This window comes from Hordeum vulgare, chromosome 5H (genome assembly GCF_904849725.1).
Source record: "Hordeum vulgare subsp. vulgare chromosome 5H, MorexV3_pseudomolecules_assembly, whole genome shotgun sequence".
Lineage (NCBI taxonomy): Eukaryota > Viridiplantae > Streptophyta > Magnoliopsida > Poales > Poaceae > Hordeum > Hordeum vulgare.
Window position 1 is genome coordinate 580,802,136 of NC_058522.1, and position 16,455 is coordinate 580,818,590.

General features: G+C 46.7%; 2 protein-coding genes across 3 annotated transcripts; one reads left to right on the forward strand and one right to left on the reverse strand.

Annotated features, from left to right (window-relative positions):
- Positions 1-1,280: 1,280 nt before the first annotated feature.
- Positions 1,281-5,734, reverse strand: LOC123395144 (26S proteasome non-ATPase regulatory subunit 12 homolog A-like). Of its 2 annotated transcripts, XM_045090080.1 has the most exons (11): positions 5,550-5,734; positions 5,225-5,419; positions 3,767-3,874; positions 3,582-3,686; positions 3,404-3,460; positions 3,120-3,316; positions 2,456-2,555; positions 2,258-2,370; positions 2,016-2,169; positions 1,849-1,926; positions 1,281-1,732 (listed from the first exon to the last, which is right to left on the reverse strand). In XM_045090080.1, exons 1-11 carry the CDS (start codon positions 5,550-5,552, stop codon positions 1,514-1,516), a joined length of 1,329 nt encoding a protein of 442 aa, XP_044946015.1. In that variant the 5' UTR covers positions 5,553-5,734; the 3' UTR covers positions 1,281-1,513. The 2 variants fall into 2 exon arrangements, with proteins under 2 accessions (XP_044946015.1, XP_044946014.1); XM_045090079.1 differs by lacking the exon at positions 5,550-5,734 and having other exon boundaries at positions 5,225-5,425.
- Positions 5,735-7,150: 1,416 nt separating this feature from the next.
- LOC123399574 (geranylgeranyl pyrophosphate synthase, chloroplastic-like) lies at positions 7,151-8,371 on the forward strand. The gene has a single exon (XM_045093977.1). It carries the CDS (start codon positions 7,175-7,177, stop codon positions 8,174-8,176), a length of 1,002 nt encoding a protein of 333 aa, XP_044949912.1. The 5' UTR covers positions 7,151-7,174; the 3' UTR covers positions 8,177-8,371.
- The last annotated feature ends 8,084 nt before the right edge of the window (positions 8,372-16,455 follow it).

Sequence of the window (16,455 nt, forward strand, 5' to 3'; positions counted from 1 at the left end):
GCGACGTTCCCCAATATTTTACAACTTTGATTTGACTATAATATATAAAACATTTGTAATATGATAACAATTAGTATATGGTTAGAAGCTGTTTTCTCAGTGTAAAAGATCATCCTTATATTATGACACAAAGGAAGTACACTTGACAACGAATCTAAGATGAACTTCTTATCAAATAAAACATACCCTTCTGCATCTAAATAATTGTAGTTGAAGAAAACTAAACTACTTCTCTTCAATTAAAATTATTTAGGTACAGAGTAAGTACATGTTTGAGGACCTAAAAAAACCGTTCACGTACGGTTTTTATAAACCCAACTAGAAAAGGTATATCAATTTATCGATTGAACTTGTTTGATGCCGGCTTCACCGCTTGGTTGTTTCTATAACTATTTTCATTGCACACGACTTATCAAATGTATGTGTGCTCCATAAGCTTGCTGTTGCTAACATGAAGATCCCCTCCTTTCTTTCTGCCTCAGATCTCCGTCCCCACACACGACGACTAAGCGAGACTCCACATCCATCCATCCATCCATGGGGACTCCCTCATCCCAATCCGACGGCAACGGCGTCGACGTCAACGCCATGTCCGACCTGGAGACTGGTCAATCCACCATAATCAACATGATGTCGTCCATGATACCATGCGCGTCGCCACCGGCGGTAGCGCAACTCGGGCGCGCGCTGTCGGGGCTGGGATCACTCACGCTTGTCCTAGCCCTCACCACCGTGCTCCACCTGCCGGCCGCCGGACCTGTCTTCGTCCACTACAAGGCAGTATATTATACCATCCTCGCCTTTGTCCTCTTCATCGCCGTGCCGGTGGAGCTGGCCACCGCCTTCCGCCTGCCGCAGCGACGACTGCCGCCTCATCGCCTTCGCCAAGGGCCTCTTGCCCTGCGCCTACATGCTGCTCCTCGTCGTCATCTCTGTGGGTGGTTTCGTCCCCTTTAAGACCTGATCTTCACTCCATTCGTCGGCGGTTCATTTGTACTCTGTCAAAATTCGTTGGTGATGTCAGTGGTTATCTCCTTAGCTATTTTTGCAATAGATAGGTTCTGTTTCTTGATACTCTGGAGTGGAAGGAGACATGTTTGAGTTTGTACAGCTCCCAGCCGTGTAAACTTTATTATACATGAACAAAGCAAGTAAATATTTCCAAGGGCTCAGTACAAATCGGTACCAATCAAAACAGAACAAGCACGTCTCCCAGCAAGCAAATCATCGATAAACTGGGTCTAAGCTCTGATGAGCAGATAAGTCCAGGTTCGCAAGAGTGGATACCAAAGAATACAAATAATGTTCAGAAAAATACAGCAAATAGTATTCGTCATTCCCTGTGGTTACAGTATCTCAAGACCGGTTCGCACACACGAGTTCCCAAAGCAAACAGGCGATGCTCTCACTTGAGCGGAGAATTGTTTTACCCATCCAGCGATAGTGAATTCAGATCCATAGAGAGTCTACTACGCACACAACCTACACAAGGCCATTCAGTTCAAAATGGTTTTCAGGCTTTCAACACCGCCTTGTGGATCATCGTCTCCTTGTGTATTTGGTGGCAGCTCTTCTCCACCAGGTCCAGGAGCTTCTCCAGGTTAGATGCCCACGAGTTGAGCACCCCGTTGCTGTCCTGGGCTGTCCGGAAGGACACGATCCCCATTGGTCTGTCAATCTTTGCAATCAGGGCCTTTGAGTTCACCATGTCCGAGATATGCTTCTCTGCCTCCTGTACAAGGACAACTTGGAACAAGTTATTAGATACTGCATACACCATATATACCTTAACTGAGGATTAATGAAAACAAGATGCAGTTGTGCTATCTGAAGGTAGGTAATGCAGACCTGCAAGCTCAGGCAAAGAAGATCCGCCAGCCTCTTCAGAGAAATCCTCGAATAGTACTTCGAAACAACCAAGATATTCTAGACAGACCATGAACCCGACAATCAATTGACAAGCAACAAGAAAGGACAACTAAATAAGCATATAGTGAAAGCCAAGAAAGCAATACATGTTCAATGATCCTCAGCTTCAAATCCTCCGCAGCTTTTGTGCCTAAAGCTCCTCCAAGGAGATTCTTCTCGTTCTCATATTCATCCTTGAAGAATTCCCACAACTTTGTCCACTGGATCACCTCCATGGTAACAACTTGCTTCAGTAGTAATCTGTTTCCACTCAAACATAAGTGGGAATTAAGTAAAGGCCATCTCGCGTAAAGCAGAATTTTTTAACCTAAAAGGCACGCAATGGTACCTGAAATTTGGGATCTCAGACAGATTTTTATCCTCGAGTGTAGCATTGAGAAGGCTTGACTGCATAGGATCATGAGGTGCCAGTACCAAGTACCAACAGATCTTCCTAAGAATCTACAAACGGAGACAGGAAATTAGATCAAGTTAGGCATGCACAAGGCACACGTGCAGAGTCATAGAGAAGTGATTGAGAGATTACCGGTGTCCACTTCGCTGGATCCTCCTTTATTGATGGAATTTCATAGATCGACTTGTAGCAACGGCAGATTTCCAGGTAATCATTGTTATGTGAGTAATATCTGAAAAGTGAATGTAAAATCAAGATTGACCACCGATATGTAAAATACTTGACTTGCAGTTTGAGTAATTCAGCTATCAAGCAGTTCAAACTGGGAATCTTTTTTCACCTATCAAGCAGTTTAAATAGGGAACTAAAGCAAATAATAGCATGACTTCACAATTGTAGCCCTAAATGAGGTATTGTTGCAGCCTACTGGTAGGCATTCAAGTAGTATCAATGACATGACCATGCAAATAGAATATATACATGTAGGACACCTAACAGGAAAGATAGAAATCTTGAACAAGCTTTCCAACGATAAGCAGACCATAGGTTGCAGCAATGACAAATAAATGTCAGTAGAAAACTTGGAAGTATCTGTCGTTGTGAATGCTGTTGTCTTGATTGTCCAGGCATACAGTAAAGTTATGTTCAGTAGTTAATGTTATTATTGGCCAGGTAAACTAAACATTAAGATATTTCCTTTGTCTAATAATTTTTTTGCAATAAACTGATACATATTACAAGAAAAAATATTTGAACTTATCATGATTAAGTAACACTAGGCAGAAGAACAGCATACCGAATCATCAGTTCATAGTAGATGCGCTTCAGTTCTAAGAGTGAAGGTACATCTGCAGGGGCTTCCTGAACCATATTATCACCATCCTTTGGTTTCTTTTTATCCTTTGATGTATCTGCATCAAAGACCCTAGGGCTAATTTTCCTGGATAAAATTTGTGCGCGCACATAATCTTGACGATCCAGGCACAGCCGAACCTGCAGCAATGATATTGAAAGGTTTCTTATGAATGCAATCTTCTCGGTGACCCTTCAAAGTTCTATTACTGCCAACTGGCAACATACCTGCTCCAGAATGAATGCAAGTTTCTCTGTCTTCGCCATTGAGCCAAATGTTTCAACCTGAGGATCAAATAGTTGAGAAAAATTAAAGGTTGTCGGAAAGAGCAACAGCAAAATGAGCACATCATGATTATAGTGGATGAACAGTTTATCCAGAATTCTAGTGCGCGTACAAACTTACAGCAACTTCCTGCATGATTTCAGCAGCCTCATCGATCTTTCCCTGCTCCTCTTTGATTTTTGCAAGTCTTTTGATCAATCTAGCTCTCTCTATCTCCACATATATCTACAGTGCATACTCAAGAATGAGATTCTGAGAGCCAAGTATTACAGAAGTAAACAATAAAAAGCAGCCATTCTTCTCACTTTTCCAGCAGCGACACTGCTCAGTGTTTTGATAAGCTCAATACGTGTCTCCACGTCTGGTGCCACATCAATGTACTCCATCGCTTTCTGCACCACAGCAGTAATTGCCTGCATATAATAAAGAACAAGGAGGTGAGATATGTGCATAACTCAAAACCAAAAGACATGAATGCTTAACTGCTGATGGCATATTGTCCAATACATAAACAAATACGATGAAAGATGAACATCAAGGGGAAGATACAGGGTCTAGGAAAAGATGGTCTTGCTGTCATAGAAAGAGAGAGAGATGTAGGAAAATAATTATTTAGTGAATCAAACCATGCAATCACTTCACATTCTGATTTAGTGCTTTGTGATATAAACTATTGGCCAGAAGCCCAGAAGTGATTTTGCAAGTATCAGAACAAGGCAGTGATATGATATAATTACTGAACCCGCAGTTGTGGCTAGAGTGTTTGCAAGTGGCTTCAAACAAAAAAATATTGCAGACAAGGGCATAAAAACAGCAATAAGTACAAATAGGTCCTGCAGGTAAATGCTAACATCAATGTCATTAAACAATGACTGCAACTATGCAGTATAAAAACAATTGCTATACACTCACAGTAGAAGAAAAATAATTAGGGTGCATGGCTGATCTTGCTCCATTGACTGTTGATCGATTTCTTACATATGGTATAAATAAACAAAGAACAGAACAGTTGGCACTAAAACAGTCCATTAGAAACAGAAGAAATAAGTAAATAACTCGAGTCCCATTAAGACATGATGAAGGTTTACAACGATAATGAACACTGCAAGGGAGTAATGTTCTTAGGCAATATGGCTAGTGTGTCAGTCCTCGTGACCCCTTATGGGCGGCAAACATCCCATTGCATAATGGCATCAAACTAAACAGAACGTATTTGAGCCATACTTCCTTCAGACAGTTTCTCCCTATAAACGAACAAATCTAGCATCTCCGAACAGCCGATTCCTACGTCATAAGAGAATAAATCGAACACGCTAATCCAGTCAATTCTCTGAGCAGCTTCTCAGAACATATTTCTGCCACATAAAACAATAATGAACACTATAAGAGAGTTGCGTTACTAGGCAATATGGCATGTCTTCCTCAAGACCCTTTTATGGATGCAACAGACACCCCATTACATAAAGGCATCAAGGTCAGAACCTATTTGGGACCTACTTCCTTGACACACATAGCCCACTAACATATTTCTACTGCATAAATTCCAGTTTGTCCCTGTAAACAAACAATCCAGCTTCTCAATTCTTAAGGCATGGAGAATAAATCTCACAAGTTGATCCAGCCAACTCTCAGCGCAGTTTCTCCGAGCATGTTTCCACGACATAAATCTAGGGTCGAGTACCCTAAATCGCAGCCACGGGCCCAAGTTGGCCACAATCGAACACGAAGCAAAGAAGGGAGGGTGTGAGGCGAGCGAGCTGTACCTGCTTGAGCTGGCCCCTCCGCTTGGAGAGGACGACGATCTGGTCGTTGAGCGTCTTCCAGGCGCCGTCCTTGAAGCAGAGCTCGACGATGTCGACGGCGGCCTTCCTGGTGCCGGCCACATCCCCGGCCAGGCGGCACTGCTTCTCCGTGTTGAGGAGCGACTCGATCGCCGCGTCGAGGCCGCTGCTGCCCTCCTGCATCACCACGAATCAGATCAGATCGGAAACCCTAGGCCGGTGGGGATGGGACCCCGGGAAGCAAAGGGGGAGGGGAGGGGGAGACGCCGGATGCGGGAGGGGAGGGGAGGGGGGATGGGGAGCTCACCATGGTCGGGATCTCGCGAGAAGGCGGCGGCGACGGCGGCGGAGGAGAAGAGGGGACGACGGCCGATTTGGGTTTGCTTGGGGGAGAGGTCTCGCTTGGTGGGGGGATGGAGCGAGGGGAGAGGAGTATAGTGGTGGCGCTGAGCCGGGTCGGGCTAGGGCCGGCCGCCTTGGATGGCGAGGACCATGAAGCCCAGAAGACTCAAGCGGAGCCCAGCCCGCCCAGGGAGAGGCAAGGCCCAACTCGCGCTACTCTTGCACGACCTGGGCTAAGTGAGTGTCTCAAAGAGTATTTCTCAAAAAAACAAAAAACAAAAAACTTTCTACCCGCCGGCCAAACTTTTGAGCCGAAGGCACGCAGGCCGCGGGATCCATCGTCATCCATCGTGCATCCCTTTCCTTCCTCCTCCACGCGCTGCCCCCTCCCCTCGCCGCACGCCATGACGTTGTCCCAGCTCCGGCCACCCGCGCACAACAGTGGCGTTGCAGCTTCTCCACCCAACCCGCACCACCGGTCGCCTCCACAACCGGCCCTATTGCCCCTATAGATCTCCCTCTCTCTCTAACCATGGACGAAGGCGTAATTTGCTACATGCTTCAACCGACATCGAGATTTGTTACAACCGGCATCGCATTTTGCTACTACCGGTGTCACATTTTGCTACATCGTATATGGCGTCGCGATTTTTGTTACAGTCGTCGTTTCATTTTGCTACTACCGATGACATGGCGAGCTGCATCCCCTCTCTTTGTCTCAACTGCTTCATGACGAGCGGAGCTGCAACGGGCATGGCCGAAAGCGTAATTTGCTACATGCTTCAACCGACATCGAAATTTTCTACAACTCGCACCGCATTTTTCTATCACCGGTGTCGCATTTTGCTACATTACACATGGCGTCGTGATTTTTTGGTACAATCCGTGTTTTATTTTGCTACAACCGACGACATGGCGAGCTGCATCCCGTCTCTCAACCGCTCCACGTGCTTCAAGGCCCATGGAGAGCTCATCCATGGCAGGGAGGGGCGGGGTCACCGAGGGGTCTCGCGGTCGTGATGCGTGATGCGGTGATGGTGGGCGGCCGCCATTACCTGCTGTGTTTTTTCAGATCTAAAGGCGAACGGATGAGAAGGGGAAAAAATCAATGGCTAAAATGGGAATTTTTTTTTATTTTGTAAATAGTGTTTTTGTTTTTTCCACATGAAGCATTACATATGTGATTTCGTCACGAACCTTACATATTTATTTATGTTCATCACGATCGAGGAGCATACCATGTGGTGGGTACTCACTCGGTACCCAAATGTTGTATTCTACCTGAAATTTTGAAGTACTCCCTCCGTTTTTAAATATAAATTTTTTAAAAGATTTTATTAAAAGACTACATACAAATTTATATAATTTAGAATATAGATTCATTTATTTTGCTTTGTATGTAGTCTTTTACTAAAATATCTAAAATAACTTATATTTGTTCGTTTTAAAATAACTATCTCAACTTTGTACCAATTCAGTATAAAGTAGTAAGTTTGGGACGGAGGGAGTATTTAGGAATGGAAGGGAGTAGCTTGAAAAAAAAACAGTAGAGTTGGGTCTATTTAAGCGGTCAAACGAGTGCTCACAAGCATGGACAAAGTGGCATGCTGCTGCCTCCAGAATGGAGGACCGCCACCGCCCTCACTGCTAGTGCCACCGTGCAGGCGTTCCATCTCCTTCACCCGCCGCATCCCCGAGAGAGGCAACACGAAGCTGCGAGCTGGGTTCAGTAGCTTGGACTTGGAGCAGTACATGTCTGCCAACGTGAAGGTCGTGCAGGAAGCGCTCGAGCGGGCCCTGCCTGTTGGGCAGCCGGAGCGCCTCCGCGAGTCCATGCGCTACTCCGTCCTCGCTTGCGGTTGCGGGAAGCGGGTGCGCCCTGTCCTCGCCATCGCTGCGTGCGAGCTCGTCGGCGGCTCTAGGGCAGTGGCCACCCCCGTCGCCTGTGCCGTGGAGATGGTCCACGCATGGTCGCTCATCCGCTGCGACATGACGTGTATGAGCGACGCCGCCGCCTTTCGCCGCGACCGGCCTGCTAACCACGTCGCGTTTGGCGAGTACACCGCACTCTACTCCGGCGGCACGCTCCTCGCGCTTGCGTTCGAGCACCTTGTCCGCTGCGCCGACCTCGGTGCTGTCCCTGCAGAGCGCGCGCTGTGGGCCGTGGCTGAGCTCGGGAACGCTGCGGGTGCCGGGGGCGTGGCTGCGGGAATGTTGGCCGACAAGGCGTCGGAGGGCGCGCCTGTGAGCCTCGCCATGCTGGAGTACATCCACCTACACAAGACCGCGCGGCTATTCGAGGCTGCGGCTGTGTGCGGCGCCATTGTCGGCGGAGGTACGGAGGGCGAGATCGAGAGCGTCCGGCGGTACGCGCGCTCTGTCGGCGTCCTTTTCCAAGTGGCCAACGACGTATCCGGGTCCGGGAAGGCAGCCGACAAGGCCACGTACCAGACGCTGCTGGGTGTTGACCAAGCGCAGGCTTACGCGGCGGAGCTCGTGGTGAAGGCCCAGCGCGAGCTCGAGCGGTTCAATGCCAACCGCGCCGTGCCGCTGCACCATCTCGCGAGCTTCATTGCCTACAGGCAGAAGTGAAAAGTGATGGGTGCACACAACGTACCACTACTCCCTCAAGAAACTCTAAAAACAAAACTAATGGGAGAACAAAATTCGGTATTTGTCGCATACGTATATTTGTATTACATGATGAATACAAATGTAAAGTAGTAGTATCCTTCTATAAAGACGACTATATATAAATGTTATTTTTTCTTCACATTTCATTTCTCATTCACCACGCCTACCTATCACCCCGTGCTTTTCATTCGTTTCTTCTTTTTTTACCTGGGAATAGGACCTCTCGGTGCTTGTTTTAGAGAAACGACAAAAAGGTGGATCATCGAGGGCATGTACAACGCAGACGCTTATAAATAAAGCGCTCGAGGAGAAAGAAATCATCAGAATGCCACTTGCAAATTATCATCATTACCTGGGAATAGGACCTCTCGCTGCTTGTTTTAGAGAACACTTCTGATTCCGTACACCCCCTAACACAACGACGATCGAGATGAACCGATACCTCTTCATAACAAAGGGCAGGATGGTCCTTCGAAATGTCAGCGACGTACATGCGCCGGGGTGACGTGTCGTCAGCGCGCCAACCGTCATGACGTGACACGTCCACGTCGTCACGCGACGGTTCCAGTCCGTCCGTCAGTTCCCGAGGCCTGCCGCGTCGTCGGTTCCCGAGGCCGCCGCCTTCAATCGCGCAGCCGCGTCGCCAGTTCGTCCCGTAGTTTCGGGGGAGCAGTTAATACCGACCCGCGTCGTCAGTGTCCCGTCGTTTCGCTGTCTCCCGAGGGCGCCATTAATGGCGGCAGCATCGTCAGTGCCTCGGGAGATGGTCCACACATGGTCGCTCATCCGCTGCGACATGCCATGCATTAGGGAAGCCCACTAGTGAGGACAGGGCCTATAGTCCCGGCACGTAAGGGGCTTTAGTCCCGGTTCATCAACCAAGACCAAAGAGGCGGGACTAAAGGCCTAACCTTTAGTCCGGCCCTGTTCCAAGCCGGGACCAAAGGTGCTCCATGTGGGCGCCTCGGAGCGTCCTCAGGGGCAGGCCCTTTAGTCACGGATCTTAACACGGACCGGAACTAAAGAGTTTCTGTACATTTTGTTTAGTTTAGGGTTTTAGGGTTTAGGTGTTCGGAAGATTAACGTGATGCCTCGTTTGGTGTTCGGGAATTAGTTTTTATATAATTCTAAATATACATGTTTATGCATATATATATAAGATTAACTTATCTTACAAGCGAGCATATATATACAATTATATGAAGATCTGAATTATCGGGACTAGAGCCCGTCTATTCGATTACATGGACGAACATCAGTAATGGCCCTTAGCTACACTAAATCGTCCTTTGTCTTCTATAGCTTCCATCCTCAGAAATCCCGTAAGCTCCTCTGCAACAGCAATCGCGCGTTGCTCTGGTAGGACCTTCGTCCTCATGGCCGTGTGCTATATAAGAAGAAGAGATGAATATGAATATCAATCATGATAACAAAGAATGACGGGTAAAAATAGAGCTGTGAATGTTCATTGCTTACGTCGAATTTGTGATCCTTAAACTCAGAGGTAAACGTGCGAATGGTCTCGCAAACATAGTATCCGCATAGATGCGTCCCCCGTGGCTGCTGGTCGCACTTTACGAGAATAGAATATATATAATCAAAATAATAATCTAGCATCATAAATGTATTGAAAATAGAAGTATATCATACTACTACTTACCTGAGACGCTCTAAAGATCAGCTTCTCATGCTCGATACCGGGAGTCACGTACTTGAACCGCTTCCAAATCCTGCCCGACAAGGAAAATAATTTGCTAAGTTTTTCATTAATTGATATATCAGAAAATCATCGAAAGAGACCGATAGAGCGCAAGAATGATTGAAATTACCCTTAGAGCATGTCCTGCAGGCTTTGGAACTGTTCCAAGGGTCTCGATAATGGGTCGAAGGCATCAACTCTTCCCTTATCAATTTAAATGTCCAACAGAATCCAATGGTAGCTGCACATGTATATATATATATATATATATATATATATATATATATATATATATATATATATATATATATATGTCAGTAACTTAGCAATTACACTTATAAGTGAAGGGACACAACAGAGTAAAGACCCTCACTTGAAGTTGTATGGAAACAGTATGTGGTCACAGAAATTTTGATCTGTTAGAAACCTTAGAAGGTTTTCCTCCGTCTCCTTGGGTTTATCAGTTACCGTCGCTATATGTATTTTATCTGGGTCAATAAACCCAATATTCAGAATGTTCCTACTTTTACATTCCAGAATCTTCATTCTGCATAATAGAGTACAAGTTATATGTAGACAATGAATTGAAATAACTAAACAAGTTATATGTAGACAACGAATTGAAAAACTTACAGACAATAGCAACTCATAAGCGATTTGTCGAGGGCGTCGGCATTGTACATCTGGAAGAGTTCATCAAAGTCGATATGGATTTCTTCGGGGCGGCCGTAGTACTCCCGTGGGACACGCGCCACGATCATCGTTCTCCCATTCTTTGGTTCACTTAAGTACCATGTATGCAAGTAACGCATATTTGTTGGGAGATCATCAAACTTATCTTTGCTGAGCAAAGGCGCTCCCATGACAAACTGTGGCTTAGGGGCTACCACAGCCTTGGGTAACCTGTCGTCTTGGGAAGCCAGAACGTCTTCAACCGGGATACCCCATTCATCCGCCCACTTCTTTGCTAATTCCAAATCTTGCCCCTGTACCAGAGAGGGAACATTCTCGGGTAACACCCTGAGGGGTGGGATCGACTGTTTGGTCTGTTGTCCAAGCTGAGGAACGTCTGATCTTTTTTTGCTTGTAGTTGAACTTGATTTGCTCCCACTTGCACTTGCACGTGATCTGCTTTTTTTCCCTTCCTTGTGCAATGTGCGTGTATAGTCATCAGGCTTATGGTGTAAGTCATACTGTAATGGAAGGGTCGTGAAGTATTTTGCATATGCTATTTGCTTCTCGGTGTATTCCGGGCGGGACTCGGGTTCCTTCTTTTTCATCTACGCATCATAATGTACCTTTGCTATCCTGGAGTTTTCCTCTTCGGTACGATCATAAGGTCTGATAGGAAGATTAGCATGAGGTACCTTTGGGAGGGGCGACAGTTTGCGCTTTGGGGAGCTCCGTCGCTTAGAACTCATCGAAGGAGCGTTCTTGCTAGCACGCTTCCGCTTAGTATCCTTAGCGGGCGGCGGCGGCGGCGGACGACCCAAGTCCGGCGACGGTGATCGAGATGGACTCGTGTTGTGCTGGCCGTCGTCATGTGGAGGGCTTGGAGGTGATGGAGGTGTAGGTGACCTGCGACGACTCGGAGGCGGTGTTGTCCTTGGGGCCGAGCCTGGAAGCTTGATGTAGTTCTTGTCCCATAGGATGACTCCACCCAGTACTTCTCCGAGTGTCCTCTCATCTTCGGGTCCAGCTATGTCGAGCTCCATATCATGAAACCCCGCCATGATTTCATCCACCCCGACTTTAGCAAAGCCAGCTGGAATCTCACGGCCATGCTAGCGTGTATCAAGGCCAGAAGGTAAAGCTTGTCCGACGGCCACCTTCATGGATATGTTCTTGAATTTCTGATGGAGTTCACATGATGTTGACTCCTTGATTCCATCCACGGGGTAGCCGGAACCGCCCTCTATCATTCTTCGTGCATCGTCGAGCGGGGCCTCAGATTCAGCCACGCTGCTTTTCCGCTTAGATGAGGCGCCGGTAATATCGAGTGCAGGATCTTCCTGGCGCGCTACTCCTCTAAGCTCATCAATCTGCTTCTGTTGCTCGTTAAGCCTGGCAAACAACTGGTTGAACTTGTCATTCTCCTCATCCTGCTGTCGCTTCTTTGCTCTCGCTCGGCTTCTGTAAGTGTCCTGGTCTCTGGAAACCCAAGACACCATGGGTAAGAAGGACCAAAGACTCGCGTTTGTCCTCCATGTTCGTCATTGCCGAGGACCAGTGTGAACAAATCTTTCTCTCTATCTGCAGTGAACTGTCTTTTCCCCTCCTTAATTTCTTTCACTATCTTTTTCCAATTCTCCCTGGGTATCCTAAGACCGTCACTGCAGATGGGTTCCCCTGTTTCTTCGTCGTACTAACCACCATGCCCAAGGAACCAATTTCTTGATCTCAATTCCCACTCATCACGGATGGGTTCAGGTATGATGCCTTTAGCTAGCAGATCTTGCTCTTTCTTATCCCACTGTGGGATGACAGTCTCATAGCCCCCTGCCCCCAGCATGTGGTGATATTTCTTCTTGTAGGTATTTTTTTGTTCTTTTCTGATAATGCCTTGTCATCTTCTGACTCCTTGTACTATTGAAATGCCTTCCAGTGATTCGCCTGCTTGGCTAGATACCCCTCGAATACTGGCACTTTCTTTGTCTTCCGATAGTTTTTCCATAGCTTCTTATTCTAGCTACGGAATAGTTCGGCCATCTTCTTTAGAGTCCACTGCTTGATTTTGGCCCTCAGTTTTTTTGCGGCGTCTTCGTTCTCACATTCTGGCAGGTTGAAATGTGACATGAGATCATTCCAACGATTATCTTTGTACCTTTCGGCGACATAGTCACTATCGGCTGCCCCTTTGCGCTTGTTCCACTCCCGAACGCTGATCGGGACGTGATCCCTAATGAGAACTCTGTTGGAAATATGCCCTAAAGGCAATAATAAATTAGTTATTATTATATTTCTTAGTTCATGATAATCGTTTATTATCCATGCTATAATTGTATTGATTGGAAACACAATACTTGTGTGGATACATAGACAAAACACTGTCCCTAGTAAGCCTCTAGTTGACTAGCTCGTTGATCAAAGATGGTCAAGGTTTCCTGGCCATAGGCAAGTGTTGTCACTTGATAACGGGATCACATCATTAGGAGAATCATGTGATGGACTAGACCCAAACTAATAGACGTAGCATGTTGATCGTGTCATTTTGTTGCTACTGTTTTCTGCGTGTCAAGTATTTATTCCTATGACCATGAGATCATATAACTCACTGACACCGGAGGAATGCTTTGTGTGTATCAAAGGTCGCAACGTAACTGGTGACTATAAAGATGCTCTACAGGTATCTCCGAAGGAGTTAGTTGAGTTAGTATGGATCAAGACTGGGATTTGTCACTCTGTGTGACGGAGAGGTATCTCGGGGCCCACTCGGTAATACAACATCACACACAAGCCTTGCAAGCAATGTAACTTAGTGTAAGTTGCGGGATCTTGTATTACGGAACGAGTAAAGAGACTTGCCGGTAAACGAGATTGAAATAGGTATGTGGATACTGACGATCGAATCTCGGGCAAGTAACATACCGAAGGACAAAGGGAATGACATACGGGATTATATGAATCCTTGGCACTGAGGTTCAAACGATAAGATCTTCGTAGAATATGTAGGATCCAATATGGGCATCCAGGTCCCGCAATTGGATATTGACCGAGGAGTCTCTCGGGTCATGTCTACATAGTTCTCGAACCCGCAGGGTCTGCACACTTAAGGTTCGACGTTGTTTTATGCGTATTTGAGTTATATGGTTGGTTACCGAATGTTGTTCGGAGTCCCGGATGAGATCACGGACATCACGAGAGTTTCCGGAATGGTCCGGAAACGAAGATTGATATATAGGATGACCTCATTTGATTACCGGAAGGTTTTCGGAGTTACCGGGAATGTACCGGGAATGACGAATGGGTTCCGGGAGTTCACCGGGGGGGGCAACCCACCCCGGGGAAGCCCATAGGCCATGAGGGTGGCGCACCAGCCCTTAGTGGGCTGGTGGGACAGCCCAAAAGGGCCCTATGCGCCAAGGATAAGAAATCAAAGAGAAAAGGAAAAAAAAAGGAGGTGGGAAAGGAGAGAAGGACTCCACTTTCCAATCCTAGTTGGACTAGGATTGGAGGAGGACTTCTCCCCCCTTGGTGGCGCAGCCCTTGGGGCTCCTTGAGCCCCAAGGCAAGCCTCCCCTCCCTCCCACCTATATATATGGAGGTATTAGGGCTGATTTGAGACGACTTTCCCATAGCAGCCCGACCACATACCTCCACGGTTTTTCCTCTAGATCGCGTTTCTGCGGAGCTCGGGCGGAGCCCTGCTGAGACAAGATCATCACCAACCTCCGGAGCGCTGTCACGCTGCCGGAGAATTCTTCTACCTCTCCGTCTCTCTTGCTGGATCAAGAAGGCCGAGATCATCATCGAGCTGTACGTGTGCTGAACGCGGAGGTGCCGTCCGTTCGGTACTAGATCGTGGGACTGATCGCGGGATTGTTCGTGGGGCGGATCGAGGGACGTGAGGACGTTCCACTACATCAACCGCGTTCACTAACGCTTCCGCTGTACGATCTACAAGGGTACGTAGATCACTCATCCCCTCTCGTAGATGGACATCACCATGATAGGTCTTCGTGCGCGTAGGAAATTTTTTGTTTCCCGTGCGACGTTCTCCATCAGTGGCATCATGAGCTAGGTTCATGCGTAGATGTCTTCTCGAGTAGAACACAAAAGGTTTTGTGGGCGGTGATGTGCGTTTCGCTGCCCTCCTTAGTCTTTTCTTGATTCCGCGGTATTGTTGGATTGAAGCGGCTTGGACCGACATTACTCGTACGCTTACGAGAGACTGGTTTCATCGCTACGAGTAACCCCGTTGCTCAAAGATGACTGGCAAGTGTCGGTTTCTCCAACTTTAGTTGAATCGGATTTGACTGAGGAGGTCCTTGGATGAGGTTAAATAGCAACTCATATATCTCCGTTGTGGTGTTTGCGTAAGTAAGATGCGATCCTACTAGATACCCTTGGTCACCACGTAAAACATGCAACAACAAAATTAGAGGACGTCTAACTTGTTTTTGCAGGGTATGCTTGTGATGTGATATGGCCAACGATGTGATGTGATATATTGGATGTATGAGATGATCATGTTGTAATAGAAATATCGACTTGCACGTCGATGGTACGGCAACCGGCAGGAGCCATAGGGTTGTCTTTATACTAACGTTTGTGCTTGCAGATGCGTTTACTATTTTGCTAGGATGTAGCTTTAGTAGTAATAGCATGAGTAGCACGACAACCCCGATGGCAACACGTTGATGGAGATCATGGCGTGGCGCCGGTGACAAGAAGATCGTGCCGGTGCTTTGGTGATGGAGATCAAGAAGCACGTGATGATGGTCATATCATGTCACTTATGAATTGCATGTGATGTTAATCCTTTTATGCACCTTATTTTGCTTAGAACGACGGTAGCATTATGAGGTGATCTCTCACTAAAATTTCAAGACGAAATTGTGTTCTCCCCGACTGTGCACCGTTGCTACAGTTCGTCGTTTCGAGACACCACGTGATGATCGGGTGTGATAGACTCAACGTTCACATACAACGGGTGCAAAACAGTTGCGCACGCGGAACACTCGGGTTAAGCTTGACGAGCCTAGCATGTGCAGACATGGCCTCGGAACACATGAGACCGAAAGGTCGTGCATGAATCGTATAGTTGATATGATTAGCATAGAGATGCTTACCACTGAAACTATTCTCGACTCACGTGATGATCGGACTTGAGATAGTGGATTTGGATCATGTACCACTCAAATGACTAGAGAGATGTACTTTTTGAGTGGGAGTTCTTAAGTAATGTGATTAATTGAACTAATTGTCATGAACAAAGTCTAATGGTCTTTGCAAATTACGATGTAGCTTGCGCTATAGCTCTACTGTTTTATATGTTCCTAGAGAAAATTTAGTTGAAAATTGATAGTAGCAAACTTTGCAGACTGAGTTTGTAAAACCGAGGATTGTCCTCGTTGCTACGCAGAAGGCTTATGTCCTTAATGCACCACTCGATGTGCTGCACCTCGAGCGTCGTCTGTGGATGCTATGAACATCCGACACACACGTTGCTGATGACTACACGATAGTTCAGTGCAAAATACTTAATGGCTTAGAAGCAAGGCGCCGAAAACGTTGTAAAACGTCACGGAACATAAGTGATGTTCTAAAGAGATGAAATTGTGATTTCATGCTTGTGCCCTTGTTAAGAGGTACGAGACCTCCAACAAGATTCTTTGTCCACAAAGTAAAGGAGAAAAGCTCAATCGTTGAGCGTGTGCTCAGATTGTCTGAGTACGACAATCACTTGAATCAAGTGGGAGTTAATCTTCCAGATGAGATAGTGATGGTTCTCCAAAGTCACTGCCACCAAGCTGTGAGAGCTTCGTGATGAACTATAACATATCAAGGATAGATACAATGATCCTTGAGCGATTCG